At 35.1% G+C, this 22694-nt stretch overlaps 2 protein-coding genes and 2 long non-coding RNA genes across 7 annotated transcripts; 2 read left to right on the top strand and 2 right to left on the bottom strand.

Moving 5' to 3' along the window:
- LOC104728162 lies at positions 6999–8780 on the bottom strand. The gene is made up of 5 exons (XM_010447190.1): positions 8610–8780; positions 8179–8468; positions 7599–8094; positions 7089–7463; positions 6999–7007 (listed from the first exon to the last, which is right to left on the bottom strand). The coding sequence occupies exons 1-5, from the start codon at positions 8778–8780 to the stop codon at positions 6999–7001; spliced, it is 1341 nt and encodes a 446-aa protein (XP_010445492.1).
- LOC104723921 lies at positions 9407–13385 on the top strand. The gene is made up of 5 exons (XR_757453.2): positions 9407–9618; positions 9965–10061; positions 10627–10693; positions 12394–12446; positions 13032–13385. It is a non-coding gene; the product is annotated as an uncharacterized LOC104723921 (long non-coding RNA).
- LOC104723920 (glycine--tRNA ligase, mitochondrial 1) lies at positions 15315–18544 on the bottom strand. 2 transcript variants are annotated; one of them, XM_010442353.2, is made up of 9 exons: positions 18421–18544; positions 17742–18038; positions 17271–17656; positions 16875–17187; positions 16573–16797; positions 16384–16443; positions 16228–16308; positions 15722–16127; positions 15315–15636 (listed from the first exon to the last, which is right to left on the bottom strand). In XM_010442353.2, exons 2-9 carry the CDS (start codon positions 18030–18032, stop codon positions 15416–15418), a joined length of 1983 nt encoding a protein of 660 aa, XP_010440655.1. In that variant the 5' UTR covers positions 18033–18038; positions 18421–18544; the 3' UTR covers positions 15315–15415. The 2 variants fall into 2 exon arrangements, with proteins under 2 accessions (XP_010440655.1, XP_010440657.1); XM_010442355.2 differs by having other exon boundaries at positions 17742–17954.
- On the top strand, positions 20260–21589 carry LOC104723919. 3 transcript variants are annotated; one of them, XR_757452.1, is made up of 3 exons: positions 20260–20420; positions 20566–20844; positions 21216–21589. It is a non-coding gene; the product is annotated as an uncharacterized LOC104723919 (long non-coding RNA). The 3 variants fall into 3 exon arrangements; XR_757451.1 differs by having other exon boundaries at positions 20513–20844; XR_757450.1 differs by lacking the exon at positions 20260–20420 and having other exon boundaries at positions 20453–20844.

The raw sequence follows: 22694 nt of genomic DNA, 5'->3' as shown, positions 1-22694 counted from the left end.
GGGATATTCGTGTTTCGGATTCTTCTGTGCTCCATCCGTCTTCCGGGGACTATCTTCCGGTGGATCCAATGGAAGTTTGTACCAACAACGAAGGTGCTTGGGATCTTTGTCGGATAGAATTGGGGTTTGCTTCATCACTGTTACCTAGCTAGGAGCCACTGATTCTTTTGGAGCTGTGTGCGTCAAATCCATGTTTGTAAAGTTGGTAGTCACTTCTCTTCTTGTCAAGAAAGGAACAACATTCACATTTCTCTATATTCAAGCTACGACAAGGTTTATATTCTTGAATAAATCGAGTTAGGTTTGTTACTACTAAACGTGATTCATGATTTGAGTTAAAATTGAGTCAAATTTGACATGATTCGTAGAGTAGAAGTTGAGTTAGGTTTGGAATTATACGGACTTATTTGAGTCAAATTTGACATGATTTATAGAGTAGATATTGTGTTTAACTTCTTATACGGGAGTGATTTTGCTTCTGTTTGCAGCATTTCATTCTTGAGGAGAACATGCTACAAGTTAATTGTCCATGTGTGACACTGACACCAGAGGTTGTTATCAAGGCATCTGGACATGTTGACTATGGTGACATTGACATTGTTCTATCAATGTTCTTAAAGCAGCACAAGTCTTGAGAGAGGGCACGTATATGTAGTAGATTCGTACAAGTTCGTGTACATAGGTTTTGCCTTTACTTAATGTAAAAATTACCTAGAATGACTCATATTTTTGTGAAAATAACTAGAATGACTTCATTATGGAAGACATAACTAGAATGACTCAAATTTTTTGGTAAAAGACCTTATAGTTCTGTTTCTCATTTTTATTAACCAAATTGCCATTGTAAATAATAATTACATTTTAAAATAAAATCTTTGTTTTTTGTTTTTTTTTGACAACTAAAATTAAAAATCAGAAAACACAAAAAAACATAAAAATCCCAAATCCAAAATTAGAAAAACCTAATCTCTCTCGGCGACCTTCATTTCTCTCCGTCGGCGGCGATTCTCCTCTCAACTCCACGGCTCTCGGTGACTCTTGTTTCTTTCCATCGTCGATTCTTCCATTCGTCTCTCTAGTCGACGGTCCTCCTCTTCGTCGTTGGTTCTGTTGTTTCTCCTCTCCGTCGTCGTCTCTCTCTCGATTCTCCTATCAAGTGTCGGCGAGGAAGTGTTCTTCTCAGGCGACGACGAATTGGTCATAGGCGAGGGCGAGGAAGGGTTCTTCTCAGACGAAAGGTTTGTCTCCCTCTGAACCACCTTCTCAGAATTGCAGTTACGGTTGCTTTTGGGTCGTCGTTTACATATGTTGTCGTCGTTTACATATTTTGGTTGTTGATTTTCATCACAGATTTGTTTGATTACAGAGTTTGATTTTATTTGTCCCTTGTCATAGATTTGATTAAAGATTTGATTGCAGTTTTATTTGTCCCTTGTCACAGATTTCATTACCGATTTCATTTCAGTTTTATTTCTCTTTGTCGCAGATTTGTTTGCACTTTTTCTTTTGTGGTCACAGATTTGTTTGTACTTGTTTTCATTTTTTTTGTCTTTTGTCACAAATTTGTTACTTTGTTTAATTACAGTTTTGTTGATCTCTTGTCACATATTTATTTAACTTGTCATAGATTTTTTAAACTTGTCACAAATTTTTTTGTCCCTTGTCACAGATTTTTTTTGTCCATTGTCACAGATTTTTTTGTTATTACGAATGACTAATAACATTTTCGTTTTGCGATTAGGAATGTCACTTTACCCTCTTCGGCAATAAGAAGAAGTGAAATCTCCTATTCAAATAGGGAGCATGAACCATAGCTGTTTTTTGAGTAAGTTTGGGATTATGAAAAGTAAAATAGGAGGAGATGTGTGGAATGCATTGAAGGAATCATCCCTTGGGGTTTTTCTGAAGTTGTATGAAGATACGTATGTATGGTCAGCCCATACGATACATTACTTCCTCACTAATCAGTTGGCAGCCGATGCTAGGCATGATTTCTGGTCTGTTATTGATGGTCAACCACTCAGATTTTCGTTGCATGAATTTGAGGAAACTACAGGTCTAAATTGTGATCCATTTGATCTGTTGGACAATTTTGATGCTAACCATAAGGAGTTTTGGAAGGAAATGCAAGTATCGACAGTGGATGGACCATCTTTGGATGAGTTGAAATCGGCTTTAGACCTTTGCCAAAAGAGTGAGAAGAGTGATGGTTAGGGTGTTGATAAGAGAAAGATGTTAGGAAGGTTAATAATCCTACATGTCGAAATATTTGGGATTAATCATGGATCGAGGATACCATTGAAATTTGCGAAAAGAGTGTTTGATGAAGAGGCTTTTGAGAAATATCAGTGGGGGAGAGTGGGTTTTTCTAGTTTAGTTGACTCGATCAAGTTGGTTACCTACAATGGGCAAAATTACACATTGCATGGATGTGTTCATGTTTTGTTCATATGGATGTTTGAATCTGTTCCGGGTTTAGGAGAACTGTATGGCCATAGAAGGGCAATCACTTTGGGTACACCACTACTGAATTGGGAAGGATCTCGTACGCGATTCAGATTTGAAGACTTCATAGCAGAGGAGAAGGCTGCAAATCAAGAGGTATGAAATAACCACAAACTTTTTTACATTGAAAACAGACTTATTTTAAATAGCCACAGATTTGTTTTCAGTTTTCCACATATTTGTTTTTACTACGCCACAGATTTATTAATATTGACCACAGATTTATTTTACAATGACCACAGACTTATTTTAAATAGCTACAGATTTGTTTTCATTACGTTATAGATTTATTAATTGATGTCTTACAAAAATTCAGGTACGTGTGAGGCATATGGTTCCAGTTTCATTAGAAAATATGTACCTTAAATGGAGTGATGATGATGAGATACGAGATCCAAGACTACACAAGATGATTGAAGATATCATTGAAGATTTGGATCCAAATGGTTGGCATGTTGTAGTTCAAGTAAAGAAGCACAAATGTCAAATGCATGCGAATATCAGAGAAGAAAAAGAGTTTGATGGAGATGTAACTTCCAAAAAGAAGAGAAGCAACAAACGTCAAATGCATGATGGTGGTCTGACTTCCAAAAAGAAGAGGACTGATGAACAACATTCAGAGGTTAGTGGCTGTTTCATCTCTGATTTAAAATGTGTTGTTGAAGTTATATTCTCACACTTGTTGAAAAATGTGTCCAGGAATCTGGAGAAACCAAGAAAGCCTTGGTTGGAATTTTTAACATGATGAAACAAATGAAGAATACCATGGTTACAATGGAAAAGAAACTTGATAAGCTTGATGCAAAAATTGATTCAGTAGATGGGGCTCTTAGAACCCAAATAAGTACAGTGGTGGGAGATATCAAACAACTACAAGAGCCAATAGTGTAGAATGAAGCAGAGAAATCTAATGAAGCGAATAGTAAAACACCGGTTAGTTATTACATATTTATATTGTCAGCTTCACAGTTATATTTTCTTCACTGCAGATTTAAGGTGTCCCTTTTACAAACTTGCAGTCGTGGATGATAGTGGAGAAGAAGGGGGCATCACAAGATGAGTTTCCTGTTAAACAAGCTGTTAAGAATATTGCTGCGAGTAAGAAAGACACAAAAACAAAGGTTTTTGTGAAGAAAGAAAAGCAGAATGAGAGAAAGTATCAGAAGACTAAAACACCATGCAGTGGATTTGGAAGTGATCTTGAAGATATAACTGACAAATGTTATAGACGCCAATACAATGGCATCCAGTTCTGAAGAAGATCCGAATGACATTGCTAGTAGAGCTGTTGGAAATGCATTGAGTATCTTGCAGCAGAAACTCAAGGATAACATCACACTAGTGCCGAAACAAATTCCACAGTTAGCTTATTCTTAGAAGTTACCATACATTGGAAACTCAACTGTCAAATGCATCATCCCAGGTGTTGTTACTTCAACACACGACTACGATCCTATGTAGCCTGTTGAAGAAAGCAAGTTGCGGAGACTCTTGGACTTCATCGAAGATGATGAGTATGTTTTCCATTTTTTTTTTTGATAATCAACATGGATTTTAATTTTATTTTTGATCATGTACTTTTTTTTCCATAGGTCACTGATAGACAGGTTTTCACCCAGGGTATCAATCCCCTATGCAGTTGTAGTACAAAGGGTTATCAATCCAAATGGTTGTGTATTGCTAGCAGGAAGGATATGATCAGAACAATGCAAGTCAAGCCAAGCAATTAGGGTTTTGGTTCTAACGACTCCTAAAATGAACAAAGTAAAAGAATATAAACAAGTAAACCACACGACCTAAGCACTCGATGCAAGCAATCGAGTACAGGATCGAGTGGGGTGATCGAGTATGCAAGTGAGATATGAACAGCTCGAGGTATTACTCGATACAGGTTATCGTGTACCTGATCGGGTAAGTAGTCGAGTAAGTGAAAGAAATGCAAATAAATAAAATACGAAAGTTCCTAAGGATGGGGGTAATCGAATCCTAAGTGTTCTAGACCAGTACGGATGCCTTACATGCCTCAAGCAATTATTTCCTAGACAATGAACCTCTAAGACCTTGTCACCACACTTTCGCACTAGCAACAATCAACCTTGAACACATTACCACACTGTCGCACTAGCAATATGAACAAGCAGGCATTAAGAACGATTCATTATTGTCAGTAGACTTAAACTCATCTAATTTTGTTACTCAGAGTTAAGTAAACCTCTAGCATTGGCTAAATCAAGCATTTTATCTACTCCTTTCGGCCTGTAGCATTTATAAACGCCCTAGATCTAATATCAACCTTTCGGTCTGTTGACAGCATTAAGAGCACCAATCTAGAAGGAAATCTATCAATCATTTACAATCAACTAAAGCATCCTAACCGATCAAGAACACAAAATCATCTATCCCATCCCTAGAAACTTTACTACACTACTCGGACATAGAAGCGAATAACAAAGCAATCAAAATGAATGAAAATGACATTGTATTAAAAGATAGAGTAGAGTAGAGAAAGTAAAGGAGAGAAATCTAAGAAAACTACAAAATAAAAATGCAAAACAAGAAGAAAAATGTTGAGTCGCTCAGTTCTCCCACAGAAGCTCTCGCTCTCTGGTTTGAGAGTCTGCGGCGTGCTCCTTTGCAAGCTAGGGGAAGAGGGGGTTTATATATGGAAACCCATTTGACCTAGCTTCCCAGACCTGCCCGATGATCTACTCGATGGGGTACACGAAGGTGAATTTGGGTTACTCCTCGGGTGGATCTTCGGGTTGCTCTTCATGCTCTTGGATCCTCCTCGATCGTGTTGGGGTTCGGACTTGTTCTTGCAGCTTGATGGCTCCTTCGGGTACATGCTCGAGTTGTCCTTGTTTTTCCCCATTTTTGGCTCTTTAGCACATGTTTTCATCCAAAATATGCATAAATGCAACACCCTAAATGCTCTAAAAGTGAATTCCTACAGTAAATGACCTAAAAATGCTTAGTTAGAGGTATGAACAATGCAAAATATGGACAAAAAAAGGATGCTAAAAACATGTAAATTAGAGAGTTATCAGTCACAACCTCTAGGAAGTGTCAATTTGAATGTTCAGTTCTACAAGATGATTATTACTCCTAGAGATTAGTGGACTCATGATCATTTTGGATGGTTGTCTGATTCGGTAAGTTGTCACTTCGTTGGTTTGACTACAAACTTGTTTTGGTTTGACTGCAGACTTGTTTACAATTATTTTACTTTGACCACAGACTTGTTTAGGTTCGACGGCAGACTTGTTTAGGTTTGCTTGCAGATTTGTTTTGTGTTACCAACTTGTTTACGTCTTACCACAGACTTGTTTAGATTTATTTTGCTTTGACTACAAATTTGTTTTGGTTACCAACTTGTTTACGTTTGATTACAGATTTTTTTTGGTGTTAAGACTTGTTTAGGTAGATTTATTTTGTTGTTACCACAGACTTGTTTAGGTATTACCACATATTTGTTTTATATTTTTTGGAGTTCTCACAGATTAATGTTTTCATTGTTTTTCCAGCATATGGATGCTGCAATGACCATGTTTCGGATCAGGTCTATGCGTAATCCATCACATTTCCTACCTAGGGTAGGCTTCATGGATCAATGGTTTCTCAGCACGATGCTTACGAATTACGCATATTACAAGCCAAAGACGTTCTTGTTTAATGAATCGTATATGAAGCATTATAATGGGGAGGATCCTACTGGCTCGACAACAAAGAAGAGATGGGGTGTAGATATAGATAGCATGTACGCTTGTCTCATTGTTAACGACAACCATTGGGTTGCTATAGACATTAACTTCCCGAAGCGGAAGATCTACGTATATGACAGCATCCCTTCCAGTGTCGAAGACAAGGTTATCATTAAGGCTTGTGAACCTTTGCGGAAAATGTTGTCTGCGTTGTTGAATGTCATGTTACCTCATACTCCAGGTCTCAAGAAGAGCAATGCTCAATTCAAAATTTACAGATTCAAGAACAATGTTCCTATAAATGAGAATCCATGAGATTGCGCTGTATACACTATAAAGTACATTGAGTGTCTTGCCTTAGGTTGGAAATTTGATGGCCTTAATGATGGAAACATCCAGGTCTTGCGGGAAAGGCTAGCAACTGAGCTTTTTGATGAAGTTCCAGAATCAAGACCATCGATGTCTAACCCATTCCCTCATCGTGCAGAGATAGAGGTCCCATACCTCAAAGATCAATCCCTTTGATGCATATTTATTTTTCTCGGATTTGTTTGGACTGCAGACTTATTTGTTTAGATGCAGACTTATTTTTTCGGATTTGTTTAGACTGCAGACTTATTTGAGTACAACCATACAAAATACAACATAAGGTCACAAATACAACATAAGTTTAGTAGAACCATAAAAAATACAACATAAGGTCACAAATACAACATAAGTTTAGTACAACCATACAAAATACAACATATGGATATGGAAAGTACAACAATACCCAATACAACATAAGTTTCTTTATGCCATCTTGCATGTTTTACGATTATGTCCAATTTCATTACAATTGGTACATGTGTGTGGTTACCTAGGCCTTTTTTTCTCACTTACCTTTTCAAGTACTGATTTAAATCTTGACTTCTTAGGCCTACATGGTTGTTGCTTCGGAATAGGTAGCGCACATACTTCTGTTGCAACACTTTCTGGTATTGGTAATGCAAAATCCCTTGGCATTATGGCGGTTGAATAGGAATTGAACAAGTATAGCTTGTGAAAATAGGCATGAGAAATTGAAATACGGGAGATGTTCCTACTTTCAGCCACTGCTATTGCGTGTGCACAAGGCAGCTTCTCCAAGTCAAACCGACGACATGAACACTTGAGGTGTCTCAAGTTTACAACATGTACTGATGATCCCTTTGTCACTTGCACTTGATCAGCTTCAATATCTTGAACAGTTAGCATCCTCGCATATTCTACACGACTCTATAAAAAAAGAAAACATCCAATAAAAATCTGTTGCAAGTCCAATAAAAATCTGCAGCAAATCCAATAAAAATCTGCAAGTCCAATAAAAATCTGCAACAAGTCTAATAAAAATCTGCAACAATGGAAGTTTACCTCAAGCAATTTTTCTACTCCACGGGTAAGCGAAGTTGGCAACTTCATGGCATCAGTCCTTCGTTCTGAAAACCATCTTGTCATCATGGCTCTCACAACTTCCAACAGTTGTACGATAGGCAAACTCCTAGCTTTAGATAGAACATTATTCATCGACTCAGCAATATTGCTTGTAAGAAGATTATATCTATCTCCAGGAAAATGCACATGTGTCCACAAGCGTACATCAGCTCTTTGGAGATAACTATGAAGTTTAGGATGTAACTGTTGGATCTGATCGAATGTGGCTTGAAAATCAACAAGTCTATAAGCATTGGATGCCTTCCTCACTAGAGCAAACGCCTCTCGGCCTCTAAAACGGACCAATATATTCATATACAAATGATATGTGCATATCCCACGACTAGCCTTCGGATATACCGTCGAAATAGCTTTTACGATTGATTGGTGTCTATCAGAAATAATTACAAGGCTTTCGTCATCAGGAATCACACAACTGAGTTGCTTGAAAACCATTCCCATGATTCATCATTTTTAGTATCAACCACTGCAAAAGCAATAGGAAAGATCTGAAAATTACCATCTTGAGTTGTGGCAGTAAGAAGTGTCTCTTTGTATTTCCCTTGCAAAAATGCCATCAACAACCATGACTTTCCGCATGTACAGAAATCCGTTGATGCTTGCACTAAATGCTATAAACAAATACTTGAATCTTTGAGCGTCATCAACTTCAAGTCGTGTATATGTTCCAAGATTTGCTCTCTTAATCATGTATAAGTATGCAGGAAGTAGTTCATATCCACTTTCAGGAGTGCCTCTGACCAGAATTCTAGCATGTCTTAATGTCCTATAGGCCTTCCAATATTCAATCTACAACACAACAACATAAACAAATTTGCGATGACTACTCATACATAACCAAAATATTGGCGACTAATACTCAGATGTAGCAAACAAATCTACGATGACTACTCATACATAATAAATAAAATATGTGGTTACAGACATCACCTTAATTTGAAATTGTTTCCTCAAAGCCTCAGCAACATGCATTGGTAATACGGTTGGTCCAACTCCTCCAACAAAATCCTTGTATAACACACCAAGTATCTCATGAGTTGCTTGTCGGGATCTCGTAGAATGATCTGTAACCGAACATGTACTAGATTCGGACCGGCACATACGTGCGGGGTAATATTTAAATTACAAAATTAAAATAATTTATGTTAAAATGTCAAATGATGTTTTGTGTATTTTATAAACTAATCCAAATATTTTTAACAATTTGATTAAAGTGTTAGATTGGATTTGGATTCAGATTTAGTTTGAGTTATTTTACGTATATAATCAAGACATATTTATTTTGGAACGGAAACCCGTCCCGTCCTGGGAAATCTGTCCGGTCCTGTCTCGTCCCGTAACTATAGAAATATATAAACTTAGTAAAATTAATTATTTCAAAAACAAACCAGGTGAAATTTAGAAACTTCAAATATATTTAAAATCGTTTCTAAAACAATTATAACGCCATGAACCTTATGACCTATTGCTTTATTGATTAAACGAATACCAACTTTCATAGTGTTGGACTTGTAGGTTTCTGTTTTCAACAATTTGTATTTAACTCAATTACTGACGGGTTTGAACAAATAACGGATTTGTAAAAACACTTACTACTTTTAGACATTGACTTTGTTTTTGCCTTAACTAACGAAACCCAATCTTAATTGGGCCTTGACTTGCTTCTGGCCCATCTAACCTCTTCCTTTCTTCGTTGACACTTTGTTCTTCTCTTCGTCTTCCTCTTCTTCGCTGATTCTTCTTCTTTCAATGATTTCTTCTGCAATTATTCTTACTAACTCTCTTCTTCCCATGCTTGATTCTCTTGCACATGATTGATCAAAGATGAGATTTCAACAGTTTCTACTCCGAGCAACCCCTTTTCCGGCACCTCTTATGCGGCCTGGATCTGGTGCTTCTCAATATAAGTCTCAGGCTAGCACTATTGTACGTGCTCAAGGTACTGCTTGAAATCCTAGCATACACAACCCTTGTTCGATTTTTATTTGTTATTGATCCTTCAATTTCATCTCTATTTCCCATTACTTTCTCCAATTCAAAGATTCAATTTTTAGCCTTTTTGTTTTCTACAGATTTGGAATATTTCTATATATATTTTTTTTTTAATTCATGGGTTTATTGTAGTTTTGCTGAATTAGATTTGTGGGTTTTGTTGTCTCACTGGAATTGTATGCGAGTATCTTCGTATTTGAAGAATTTTTGGCAACAAAGAACAAAAGTTTTTAAAACTTCGATATCCCTTTACAATCTGTTACTGAATCCGTAAATGTATTGTTAAATTATAGATATGAATGAGCAATTGAGGAAGAGAGGTTGTAATTTGCATAATATTTGAAGAGACCGTCATATTCCTTGGCCATAAAGAGATAGTCGAGTACGAAGGTTTGTTTACATATATATGTATGTAATCTAATCACTCGTATTGTTGTTTGGAGATATTCCATATATATAATTCTAATTTCACTTTTGGTGAGTTTCAGCGACCTTAGCAATTGAAAAAGAAACACAGACGAAGCTATTTTGTAGCTGAAACTCAGTATATGAATTCACATAAGTAAAAGAATTTCATAGTTAATAAGTTTGTAAATAGATTTATATGTTGCTATTGGCCCGTAAAATTACTTTTTTTTTTTTCACTGTGACGTCCTTGATTGATATTGAATAAAATTTGTATGCTCTTTAATGTAATGGCTACATGATGGTTGTTCCTATTTTCCACGCCATTTTTTCACCTTGTGCATTCAAAACCTCATAGGAAAGAATTTTGAGTTTTTTGCGTTCAGTTCAGCTATATTTTAATCTAGTAAATGCATTTGAAACATGAAAGTATACTATAGGATATGGTAAAACCAATGAACTCAGAAACTTGAGTTTTCAAACAATTTTCCTTGTTCACTGTAATTATACATATAATAATAATACTTTTAAGGTTTGATTCGTTTTACAGCCGGTCTGTTATACTGAAGTAAAAGATGGAAAAATCCGAAACAGGAGAGGAACCATCATCTCAACAGGTTAGTTCCTATTACTGTAATCGAATATTATTAGACTCATGTGGTTCATATTAGCTATATAGGCATAAGTAAGATGAAAAAACTGATGGTGAAACAATATTGAAAAACAAAGAAAAAGAGTGGGCAAATTATTCATCTGTTTATTTATGACATTGCATTACAAAATAAAACTCAACAAAGAAACCAAAGAATAGTCTTAGAAATGAAATTTAACGCAAGAAATCAAATAAAATAACCAAACTTCACCATCAAGACCTAAATCCAGATCACTCCTTCTCAACCTAACTCCCATCAGCGTTTTTGATTCACCCTTGTTTTTTGTCATCATCACATCATCTTTAGATGTGGAAGTACTTGACACATTAGTCTCTTGTAAATAAGTCAAGGCGAGTGAAACCTGATATTAGGCAAAATTCAATTGTTTAGCTTATAGACAATGACCAGATCATCAGAGAATATAAGATAGTATTAGAACCTGATCACCAGAGAAAATGGTAGTTGGTTTCACCATTTCAGCTGAATCATTAATGACTTCTTCTGCTAGAAGGCCATCCTTTAAAAGTACATTGGAAACCATGTAGGAGTCCTTACTCGAGAAATAGGTGAACATTTCTCAGAAAATAATAAAATTTTTTTTTATTATATATATTCATTATTTATTTATTTTTTATTATATATACCAATGAGGAAATGACACCTTTCTGTTTAGTAGAGAGAACCGTTTCTTCCAGTCCTCCAGCAAGTAACGATTTCTTCTGATTTCTTCTGATTTCTCTTCTCTCTCTTCTTTTTATTATTTTTTTAATAAAAGCAATCATGTGAGTAACCACCGATGTGGATGCCCTTAGGACCCCTTGACGAATTTAGAATTTGTTTTTGTTATGGACCCAAATTATTGGCAAGTTCTATTTTGACAAAAAAAAAACTCGAAATATACACGTAACAGGCCGAACGTAGGCCCACGCTTAATATTTGGAGTTTCTCCAAACGGCCTGTCATGGGAAAAAGTGTATTATACACATCATTATGTCATTGGTTGTTGACCCAAAAAAAAATAACACATTATATGATGATATAATTTTCTTTCAAATAATGTTAAAATACTGCAGCAAGTTTTGTTGAATATAACAATTTGACGATGGANCCCTTACCATCCCACAAATTTTCTTTTTCAACACACACCAAGAAAAGATAGGTCTTTGCAATCAAATTATTGTAAATTTTTGATTAGGAACTTATTAAGAATATAAGATGTGATTAGGAACTTATTTCGATTATTTAAAAAGATAAAGCTTTAAATATAATAGTACCTCATCAAGTGATTCGGCCTTGGTCTTTGTGATCATCACATCATCTTTCTCATCACTCTCATCCTGATTGATTTTATCATTATGTTGCTTATTCTCCACTGTCCACGAACAATAACTCTCTGAAACTTGCTGAGTTGTTGTTTTAACAGTGGCATGAATCAGGGTTCCCTGGAAAGTACATATAAACAAACATATAAACTAATAACTAATGAAAAACGAATATGATAAATAAAACAAACTACTAATATAAGCTTACTGAAACATCTCACCAAATGATTTCTATGGTTTATTTGGAGTAAGTGGTGTACTGCTTCCAAGTATGAATGATTTTAACTTGAATTCTCCAGTTACTTTTGAATGGTTTGATGGACTTAAAATCTGTTATTGCAGGAAGCTCAGCCATTTTCGATTTCAGCCGTAAACAAAGGGAAGAAAGTACAAAGGTATTATATAATCCAGCCTTCATGAATAGCATGTATTTATAGCATTTCATGATTAAGTAGGTAATTAAATTTTTACTATATATATATTTTTTGATTTGAATCAGTTAAGGATAATATTTTCTTAGATTTCCTAATCGTTCGCAATGAATTGAGGAACAATACGTTTTGGTATGATATTAAAAATATTTTCAAATGATTGATATCTTTTTTATTTGCGAAATCAATTATTGATCGGTTTATTTTCTATTGTTAAGATTTTAATTAGCAGAAATTTAAAACGATAAAATTGTTAACTTTATTAGTTTCCTTTATTAGTTTCCTAAGTTACATGATCGATCAATATTTTTGTAATTAATTATGGGAGATGATTGAGTCCGATTAAATATTCAAGATTTTAACTGAATGATTTATTTTGAATTCGAATTTAAATATGGATAGTTTTTATATTGACTCTTATGTTAGGTAGGATTTCTGAGTAATGCTCCGTAATAATAGCTACGGTAGTGATTACTGGTAATGATCTTTGTATTTATTTCCTTAAAATGTTGATATTTATATTATTATAATTATTATTTTTGCTTACAGGTTTCTAAGAAGTCATTTCTAAGAAGTCATTGTTTGGAAACTCTTTTAATCCATCCACGATCCGAATAAGTTTAGCCCGGGTCATTAGGATTACCAGTTTGCCCTCAATTTAGTTTTTTCTTTGTTTTTCCTTTTTTTCAACGTGGGGGCATTGTATGGCATACTTGTTTTATTGCTTTTTTATTGTTTTTTATGGCATACTTGTTTTATTGTTTTTTTATCCCTAAGTGTGCTTCCCAATTAATAGTATAGATGTTCACTTACATACTTTCAGACATGAAATTTTGGATAATCTCCAATTGGTGTAGCTCGTACTTTCCAAGTACATCCTCGCACCCAACACTTTACAACTAATAGGTTTGGAGTTGACTTGAATTTATTGTAATCAAATTTCTGTACCACAGAAAGGATCTGCAATCTTGTCTCAAGATGCTCTTTCGTATCATAATATTGACCCACCGCTATATCCACAGAAGCTATTTCTAATTTCGCATATTCATCGATTTGAGTTCCTTCACTTACAAATGTTGATGAACCTCTCATTACAGGGGTTTTTTCTTCCTCTGCCTCTTCTTCATGCACCATACCATATGTTGCAAAATTTTCATCACCAGAATCTGTTCCATCAGAATCATCACAATAATCAAATCTGGATCCATCGTCATCTTCATCTGACTTCTTCAAATCTTCTTCATCCCTCTCAGCATTTCTACTACAATCAACAAAATCACCCTCAAATTCCTGTTTGGAATGAGTTGAAGCTTTGTCTTTCACTTCCACACATAGTCTAACCAAATCTGCTTTGGATTGCTCCAAAAAACTTTGAAATTGTCTACAATTCGCAACATACACTGGAGCTGTATCTTGAGGTAATTTCTGCATAATCTTTTTAGGAAACATGTAGCTCAATTCAACATTAGAACATCTCCTATCCAAAGCATAATCTTCATAGACCATTCCAATGAAATCCTCATAAAGCGTGTTACCATCAGCTGCTAACATTCGAGATCCTCTCTTGCTATCAACAGCAAACAACCATCTTCCTTTTCCAAACATCCATTTTCCACATACAAGAATAATCTTCTCCATCTTTAAAGAGTAGATGATTAACAAGATGCATTTGAAGAGGGGTTTGAAGAGTTGAACATTAGAATGATTAGAAGATGAATTCAAATAGAAATCAGGAGTTGAGACTATTGGAAGAAGATAGAGAAGGAACGAGATCGAGTGGAGGTAGATATCGACTAATTTTGATGAAAACGAGGAAAGGGGCAAAACCTGAATTGTACGGCTCAGATTCGTTAATCTAGATATTGGGCAACAAATCTGCGACATAACCATCAATAAATCTGTATGTATAAACAAATCTGCCACCACTATTTTCTGAATATAAGTCTACGATACCTACAAATAAGTCTGTAACAAAAAAATCTGCAGCTAAAAGGTTTGAACAAGTTTGTAGGATTAAGTCTGCCACCACTAAAAAGTTAGTTTTGTCAAGAATAAGTCGGTGATCAATTATATCAAACAAATCAGCGATCAGTAAAAGTAAGTCTGTGACAAAAATAAGTCTGGTGTAACATTGAATAAAACTGTGATCATTACGAGTCAATCTAGCAATTATCTTTCCTCGATACAACTCTGTAACTACTTGCAGACTTATAATAAGTCTGTAGTTAATGTAAATATATCTCTAGGTATATTACATAAAAAGTATGTACATTAAGTCTGTGGTTAGAACATAAATCTGTAAAACTGAACAATTCTGCAAAAACAAATCTGCCAGCCAAAGAAAATTTGTGGTATTGTCATAAGAGTTTGTAAGATATGTTTGTGGTAGACAAAAAATCTACGAAAACCTACAAATCTGCGACAACCTAATAAAAACTTTGTACATCAAATCTGTGGCAAAAACAAATCTGTCACAGAATTGTTGAAAAATCTGTGGAATAAATAAATATGTATAACAAATCTGCAAAAAACTATATCTTCGATAACTATGCAATAAAATCTGTGACAGATTTTACTTACAGAATTATTTGAAATTCAGGTTTTTCCGTAAATAACAGAAACTTATGCCACTGTCATCAAAATTTTAATGGCATTTCCGTAATAATTTTTTTACAACAAAACGTATACAGGATATGGGTCATTCTAATTATTTTCCCTTACTTAATAGTCTTTACTTTTTCTTTTTGTTTTTTGGAAATGCAAAAATTGTTGGCTCGTGGTTATTTTAACGAAAATGATTTCATCCAAAATATTTTTCAATGTACCAAAACAAAGAAAAGAAGATCTGTATCTTCTTAGTAGAACGCCCAATGGTGCGTTACGAAAGTGACGTGTAGAAACCACAAATGTGATATGCATTACATTGACCAAAATCATTCAGAAGAGTGGTGCGGGAAGCTTGCCCAGACGTCTTGCCACGTCATCTTCCCCTCTGCGACTGAGCTCAAGACGGAAGCTGCCTCCTTCAAGCTGACTCGGACTTGATCTTTGCTGTCTCTTTCTCTGATTGTCACCGATGTATCCGAGTCCACAGTAATTGCAAATGGCACTCCAAGCTCATCGCTTCTCGCATATCTCTTCCCTATCGATGTACCTGTTCACATACACAAAAAAAAATTTCACTCGTTTTGCTCCGTTTCAAAATGCTAACAACTTCCAACTTTCAATTTGTTACGTACCAGTCATGTCAATCTTGTGACTGATGCGAATAGAAGTAAGGCTCTCGGAAATGACTTTGGCTCCTTCCTCGAATTGTTGGTTCTGTACAAGCGGGAAAACCATGCACTTCATGGGAGCAACAAGAGGAGAAAAGCTCAACAAGCCCAACTGCTCATCCCCTGCTTTGCCTGGCCTTGTGCTGAAAGAGTGCTCGCTAAGACAATACATAATCCGACCAATCCCAAACGATGGTTCAATCACTGACGGTGTGAAAACCCTCTGGTGCACTTTCGTCCTCTCCTTTGAGATTGACACCATGTTCTTTTTGATGGTCACGTTTTTCCCGAGGGTACACACGTAAAACTCCACTTCCCCTTTGGATTCCAGGGTTGCCTTCATCGCCATAGCTTCTTGTTCCTTCATCGCCTAAACAAAACAATACGCCAAGCATGTTCTTTATTATAAACCATCACCATGGGACAAAGAAACCTATTCAGTAAAACAATACACTTCAGTGTCAGTCTACCTCCAAAGATTCAACCACTTTCTTATGATCTCCCTTGAATGCAATACCCAAATCTTTCTTCACAGGAGTAATCACAAGTTGCTGAAACAAAAGGAGGAGAACCATATTAAGGACAAGTTGTAAAGACAGAGATGATGAAAATGTAGACTAGAATACCTCTACTTCTTTAGGTTCTGCAAATTTCTCTTCAGCCACAAGAGCAACGCCACTTTTTTCCTGCCATATTTACAACAGAAGGATCTACTTTAGTAAACTTAAAATAGGAATGCAATATGGGATTTGAATTATGTAGCTGTCAAACGAAATGATGAGAAGCAGAGATAAAAAGAAAGTTAAGTTTCTTACAGAGTGAGCCTGTAAGTCGTATGCAGACCTATCTGCAATCCCAACACATTCAATCCACCCATATGAAGCCTCAATTTCAGCATCCCAGCAATCTGCTGCATAGTGGGCCATTTCATTTGCTAGATGCTGGCGGAAACGCAGCCGGTTCTTGTCTATGCCAATCTTGGTAAGGAAAAGATAAACTCTCCCAATGAAGTATCCTAGAGTTTCGTTGTTAATAGTTCCCTGTTCGTAATACATATTACAGTTTGAACAATTTTTTAGTTAAAAAAAGAGTGACATGAGTAGAGATGAATACTGACCTTGGCAACAGCTTCCCCAAGGCAGATTTTTTTAGCAGATTGGCCAGAGAGTTGGGCCTCTCTTGGAAACATAAGGAATTCCAATTCTGCTACATTAGAGAATTTAGGATGTGACTTATTCTCAGGGTCGACAAAGTGCTCAATTTCTGCCAGAGTGAATTCACGAACTCTAAGAGGCCCTTGACGTGGAGATATCTCGTTCCTGAAGGCTTGACCGACTTGAGCCGCGGCAAAGGGAAGTTTCTTTCCATTGTAGTAATACAAGTCTCTGAAGTTGACAAAAATGCCTTGTGCCGTTTCAGGACGCATGTAACTGAAACACATAAGAAAAACAAACTTGATGAGGAATAAAATCTGAGGAACGAAACTAAGCTCAGGACAAGACAAAATACTCACCCAGGACTCTGACCAGATGGGCCAATGGATGTTTGAAACATCAGGTTGAATGGGTAAGGATCAGAAAGAGGATTCTTAGTGTGGGGAGCAGTGATCCCATACTCTTTAATCTTCAAACCAAGCTCTTGACATGAAAGATCTTCCAAGAGAGCAAGAACATTCTTCAGTTCAGAAGCTTGCTCAGCAGAGATGGTAAGATGATCTTTCTCGAGCTTGTCGTTGCAATAATCCCTGAGCAAGTGGTCAGCGCGGAAACAGGTTCCAGTTTTGTCATCCTTAACCATAAGATCAGTAAACTTGTCAACATGCCCTGAAGCCTTGAGAACAGCCTCAGGTGTGACACTGGGGCATTCAATTTCGAGCATATGCTCCTCATAAACGAAGTGCTGTAAAAGAAACAAACATAAGAAAAACCAAAATCAAAGTAAAAATATAAGTAAGTGAATAAATGAATGAATGATGCTTACTTACTTCACGCCAAAATTTGAGGATATTATTCTTAAGAGCGAAGCCAGGAGGACCATAATCGTAAAAACCAGAGACACCACCGTAAATCTTGAAAGAAGGGAGGTAGAAAGAACGCCGCAGGAGAGTGTTCCACAAGGTTTGTCGGAAAGCTTCACGGTCGTTTCCGGAGCTGAGCTGAGCCGGTTGTTGTTGTTCGGTAGGAGCGTCCATTGGAATCTGGATCGGAGCCAAGGGTATGTGAACAACCGAGCGGGTTTGGAATCGACCATTAAACATTTTGAAAGAGACTTTCATCAATGACTGAAAGAAAGCTGCTTGCTAAGTAAATGATCCAAGTAACAAAACGCAATCCAGATTAACTTGGTGGTGACACAATACTACACACAGTTATGATGACACAATAAATAACTGCTCAAACTTGATTCTCTAGTCCCATATTGGAATCAACACACTACCCAATCAATAATTCGAGACCAAACCAAATCAGCAAACACAAATCGAGACATGCAAAAATATATATAATTTTTTTCCAACTCCAAACAAACACCAAATGAGCTAGAGATGATTATTTATAGCTATAGATGATTGTATTGTTCCCTAAACCAGAAACGAAAGATTAAAAGAAAAGAAAGACAACCCAACTCTCGTTATCAATCAATCTCACAGTTTGACGGGCACAAACCTGGTTGCAACTAAAAGATTCGACACTCGATGAACAGGCTCAATCAATCAGGAACAAGCGAGACGATTTCAACGGCGGCTTTGATGAACCAGAGAGAATCGTGTAAAAAAGATAAGAGGAATCGAAATTTGGGGTTTAGGGTTGTGTAGGTTTGTTTGTGATTTTCCAAAAATAATAAGGCTACTTTTGTAATTGTGTAACTTTTTAAAAGAAACCAAACACCGCATTTTCAAATCTAATCGCTAAAAAAACTAGCAATCTAAAATTTCGATCGCTGCTGGTCACTGTGACTGATAACGTGCACTAGTGGTAGTTGCGTGATAGATAACGTGCACTAGTGGTATAAACACGGACAATTTGAATGGTTTGACAGTTGACACTAAGGTAAGAGAATACACAATTTGAATGGTCTTGTGATGTTCAATTGACGGATTATGGTGGAAATATGGTAAGAGTTTTATGGCACAAGCATGATCGATCTTAGCTATTATCATGGAAGGGTTATTTGGTGTGCGGAGATTGCGTTTGAAAGGTGAAATAGTATAGTGAAGAGATTTCGGGGAAGGTCGAGTCGAGTGGGTTCGTTCGATCATGTCTCATGTTTTCAGCTGGTTTTTCTCATTTGTAAACCACTACTCGGCATTTCGAACTTTCTTGAGGTTTGTAATGCTTAGCTTTCTGCTGAGCCAACGACTACTAAAATGCACTTGAAAACATTATTTCGGTTGACAATTTTGGGTTTACTAGATAGATTCTTAGGAAAAGATAAAGAAATCACGCTACATATTTAAAGAGTTGAATATTGTTCTGTCATATTAGATAACTCAAATTGGACTTCTTGATGGATGGTTTAATAAGACCAAAAGAAGACTTTGTTGTTTCTGTATGAAGACTGAAGACTGAATATGTAGTTTCTTTGTAATTCTTGCTTGTATATATATAGCAGGTGTGGTGTCTTGCTTCTTCTCTCTTATCCAATTATGAAATGATATATGTAAACTCCTTCTCTTTCTTTTGGTCGGGTTGGTAACTTTACCAACGGCTTGTTTCCTTCAATCAAAGCAAAGTTATCACCACTTATTACTTTAATAAGATATGAACCAGATCGAGAGCGTCTAGCCAGTAGTTTGGTGGACTACGTCGTCCATTTAATTTCTTTTATCAGGTCTAGAATACTGACCCGCGCAGTAAGCCATCTGTTAACTGTGAAAATTTGTAAGCATATTTACATTTCTTTATAAACTAGATGAGTATCCGCGCACTATGAACAATTATATTTTTATATATTGAATTCATATTGAATTCAAAAAAATTATGAAATATCATATTTTAATATCTTGGAATTAATTTATTTTATATATTGAATTCAGTTTAGACTGGAAGAATTGTTTTTATGTCAAAATTAAGAAATTTCATATTTTATATCTTTAAATTATTTATAATAAATGAATTGATTTTTTGATGTAAAACTTGTGAAATTAATTTATATGGTAATTATATAACTACTACAAAGTTATTAAAAATGATAAGATTTTGTTTTTAGTATAAAACTATATTTAAATTTAGTGAATATTAAAAATAGTGTATTTAAATTTGATTGTAATAATATATGTCAAAAGAATATAGTGCCACTAGAGCATGACTTTGAAAAAATTTTATTTTATCATATAAAATTTTGTCATTACTCACAGAATATGACGAAATATAACAACAACGCAAAATATAAATATAAATATATATATATATATATATATTGTAAATAAAATAGTTTCCTCCAAGCGATTATTAATAAAACAAAAACTGTTGACCGAATGAGAGAATTTAAAAAAAAAACAAAAAACAAACAAATTGAGAAAGAAAAACAAAATTCATTCCTCTCTCACTCTCTCTCTTTATCTATAAAAAGTTCATTCCACTTCCTTTTTGCTTCGTATCATCATCATCATCTCCTCACACTTGGATTTAGCCAATTCCAAATCATACTCTCTTTTTCTCTACAGGTAACAAAAAATCTTCTTTAAATCTCTGATTTTTGTTTTCAATTTTTAGAGAATTGCTATATTTATTTAATGCTGCTTATATATTATATTAGATCATAATTCATAAACAACTTGGCATGTTCAATTTGGTGGATTATGTTACCAGGGATCTTTGTTTCCTCTGTGTCTGTTCATCGACAATGGCACATATCCTTTTTCTTGATCTCTTTCATTTATTAAGATTTCTTTGCTTTACCTTTTTTTTTAATTGTTTAGGTTTCTTTATTTTATTTTTCTGTGATATTATATACTATTTGTTTGGCTTTAATTGAAGCAAACGTGGAAACCAAAGAGAACGTGATCGTGAAAGAGCTCAAGCAAGAGGTAATCATAAGCCTAAGCAACCTAAGAACGATGGATTAACTCCTGAACAACGTCGTGAAAGGTAACTTAGAAGAAGGAGAACACACTGATTAGGTTGTGGAATCTTGAGCTAAACCGGAACTGGTTCTGATTTGAAAACTTGATGTTTAGATTCAATTATATTTGTGAGTGTGAGGTGGGGATTGATGTTAGATTAGATTCATTTCTGATGTTTGTGTTGGTTAATTGAATGCATAAACCACAACATAAGCTGTGTGACATAATAAATTTATGTGGGAGCTGTTTGAAGTTGTTGATGCCTAAATATTTAAGATGAGCTAATTAGACTTTGTTTTGTACAGTTGATTAGAGATGTAAAGTTGGTAATGTTGTTAGATAGATTGGATAATTGTTGGTTATTTATTTTTTATTTTATTTTTTCTTGTGGTGTAGAGACGCAAGATCATTGCAAGAGAAGGCAGCTACAAAGGCAGGACAATCAATGGGGGGAGGAGGGAACCATGACCATGCCCTTCGCGTTGGTGGTAAAATTAAGAAATAAGATGATGGCCATGCAGTAGTAGTAGTAGGGGTTTATGCGATTTTGTAATTGTATGTTATTTATTGGTTGATCATCTGAATTAATTATATATCGCGGATGGGGGAGGTTTTCAAGAGTTGTGTTCAAGTGTGATTCTGGTCTTGGTTTATGAACTTTTTGCTACACGTCTTATTCCAATGGAATGTGTATGTGTTGATGTATCGTTCTTTTGTTTTCGAATTTTCCGGTATTAATATGCTTTGGGTTGTTCCCAATTCTTGGTTTCTACTTCCTATGGTGCAAGTTGTGCATATCCTGGTATAGTGATGTGTTTTTTTGTTCCACTTTCTTGTATTTTTCTTCTTCAATAGAGCCAAAGCTATTTGGAAATGCAAAAAAATAGAATGACCATGGTATTATGGTTTACGGTATAGATCGTATACCATATCAGAAAACATAGACCATATTTTTAAAAAGTTTATATATAACCAAAAAAAAAAGTTATAGCGGAAGTACTATTATAAACCTACGATGGTCTCCATGACTCATTTTTCTATCTCTCGCAACTGGTCCCACGTCTAATTATCATATTGTAAATAGTGAACATACTTAAAACTGAATATCTTTAAGAAAACGTACTAAAACTACATTTACCTCTTATATTTGTTACTTTTAATTTATGGTATAGAATTTATTTTCTGTCCTATCTTTTAACAGAAAGTAGTTGCCCACCACTTCTACTATAAATGTACCTTTGTTTATATTTATATATACACTAGCATTTACGCACAAGAGTTAGATTAAGGTATATTTAGGGTTTTTGTGTATATTATCTTTTGGTTATGTAAATTAATCTTTGCGTCTGTTTTTGTAGTTCATTTATTTGCTTATATTGTTTTGTTGTATATTTTTTTAGGTTTTGAAGTAAGTATAATTTAGTGCGCTATTTATTTTTCAAAAACAGGGATCATCATGTGTGTTTTTAATGTTTTTTAAAACTTTTAATCAGAAGTTAACATTGTGTAGTAAAAGTTGTTGTTTAGCTGTAGTTGTTAGTTGTGCTTAAATTCTAATTATTTGTCATTTTGTGGTTGGATTGTTATTTGGTTTTTTATATGTGATTGTGGATTAGAGTTTTAATTATTTCATATGTACTTAGTAAACTGTGGGAGTAGTTTTTTGTTAATGTTTTAGTGTTTGGAGTGAAAAAGGTTGTGGATTTTATTAAGAAAAGTAAATAAAATCAATAACTTACATTTCTGTTTTCTTTAATATTATTTTATGTTTCAGCCGTTGGGCCCAATTTCTCTATAAGGCTTAAAATGTGTAGGTCTATTGGGTCATTACTGGTATGTTATTGAGTTGGGAATGGATTAGTTTTCTTTGAAAAT

Source organism: Camelina sativa, chromosome 11 (assembly GCF_000633955.1).
Source record: "Camelina sativa cultivar DH55 chromosome 11, Cs, whole genome shotgun sequence".
NCBI classification, from domain to species: Eukaryota; Viridiplantae; Streptophyta; class Magnoliopsida; order Brassicales; family Brassicaceae; genus Camelina; species Camelina sativa.
Note: the sequence above shows the minus strand (reverse complement) of the source record. Positions and strands in the feature narration are given on the sequence as shown.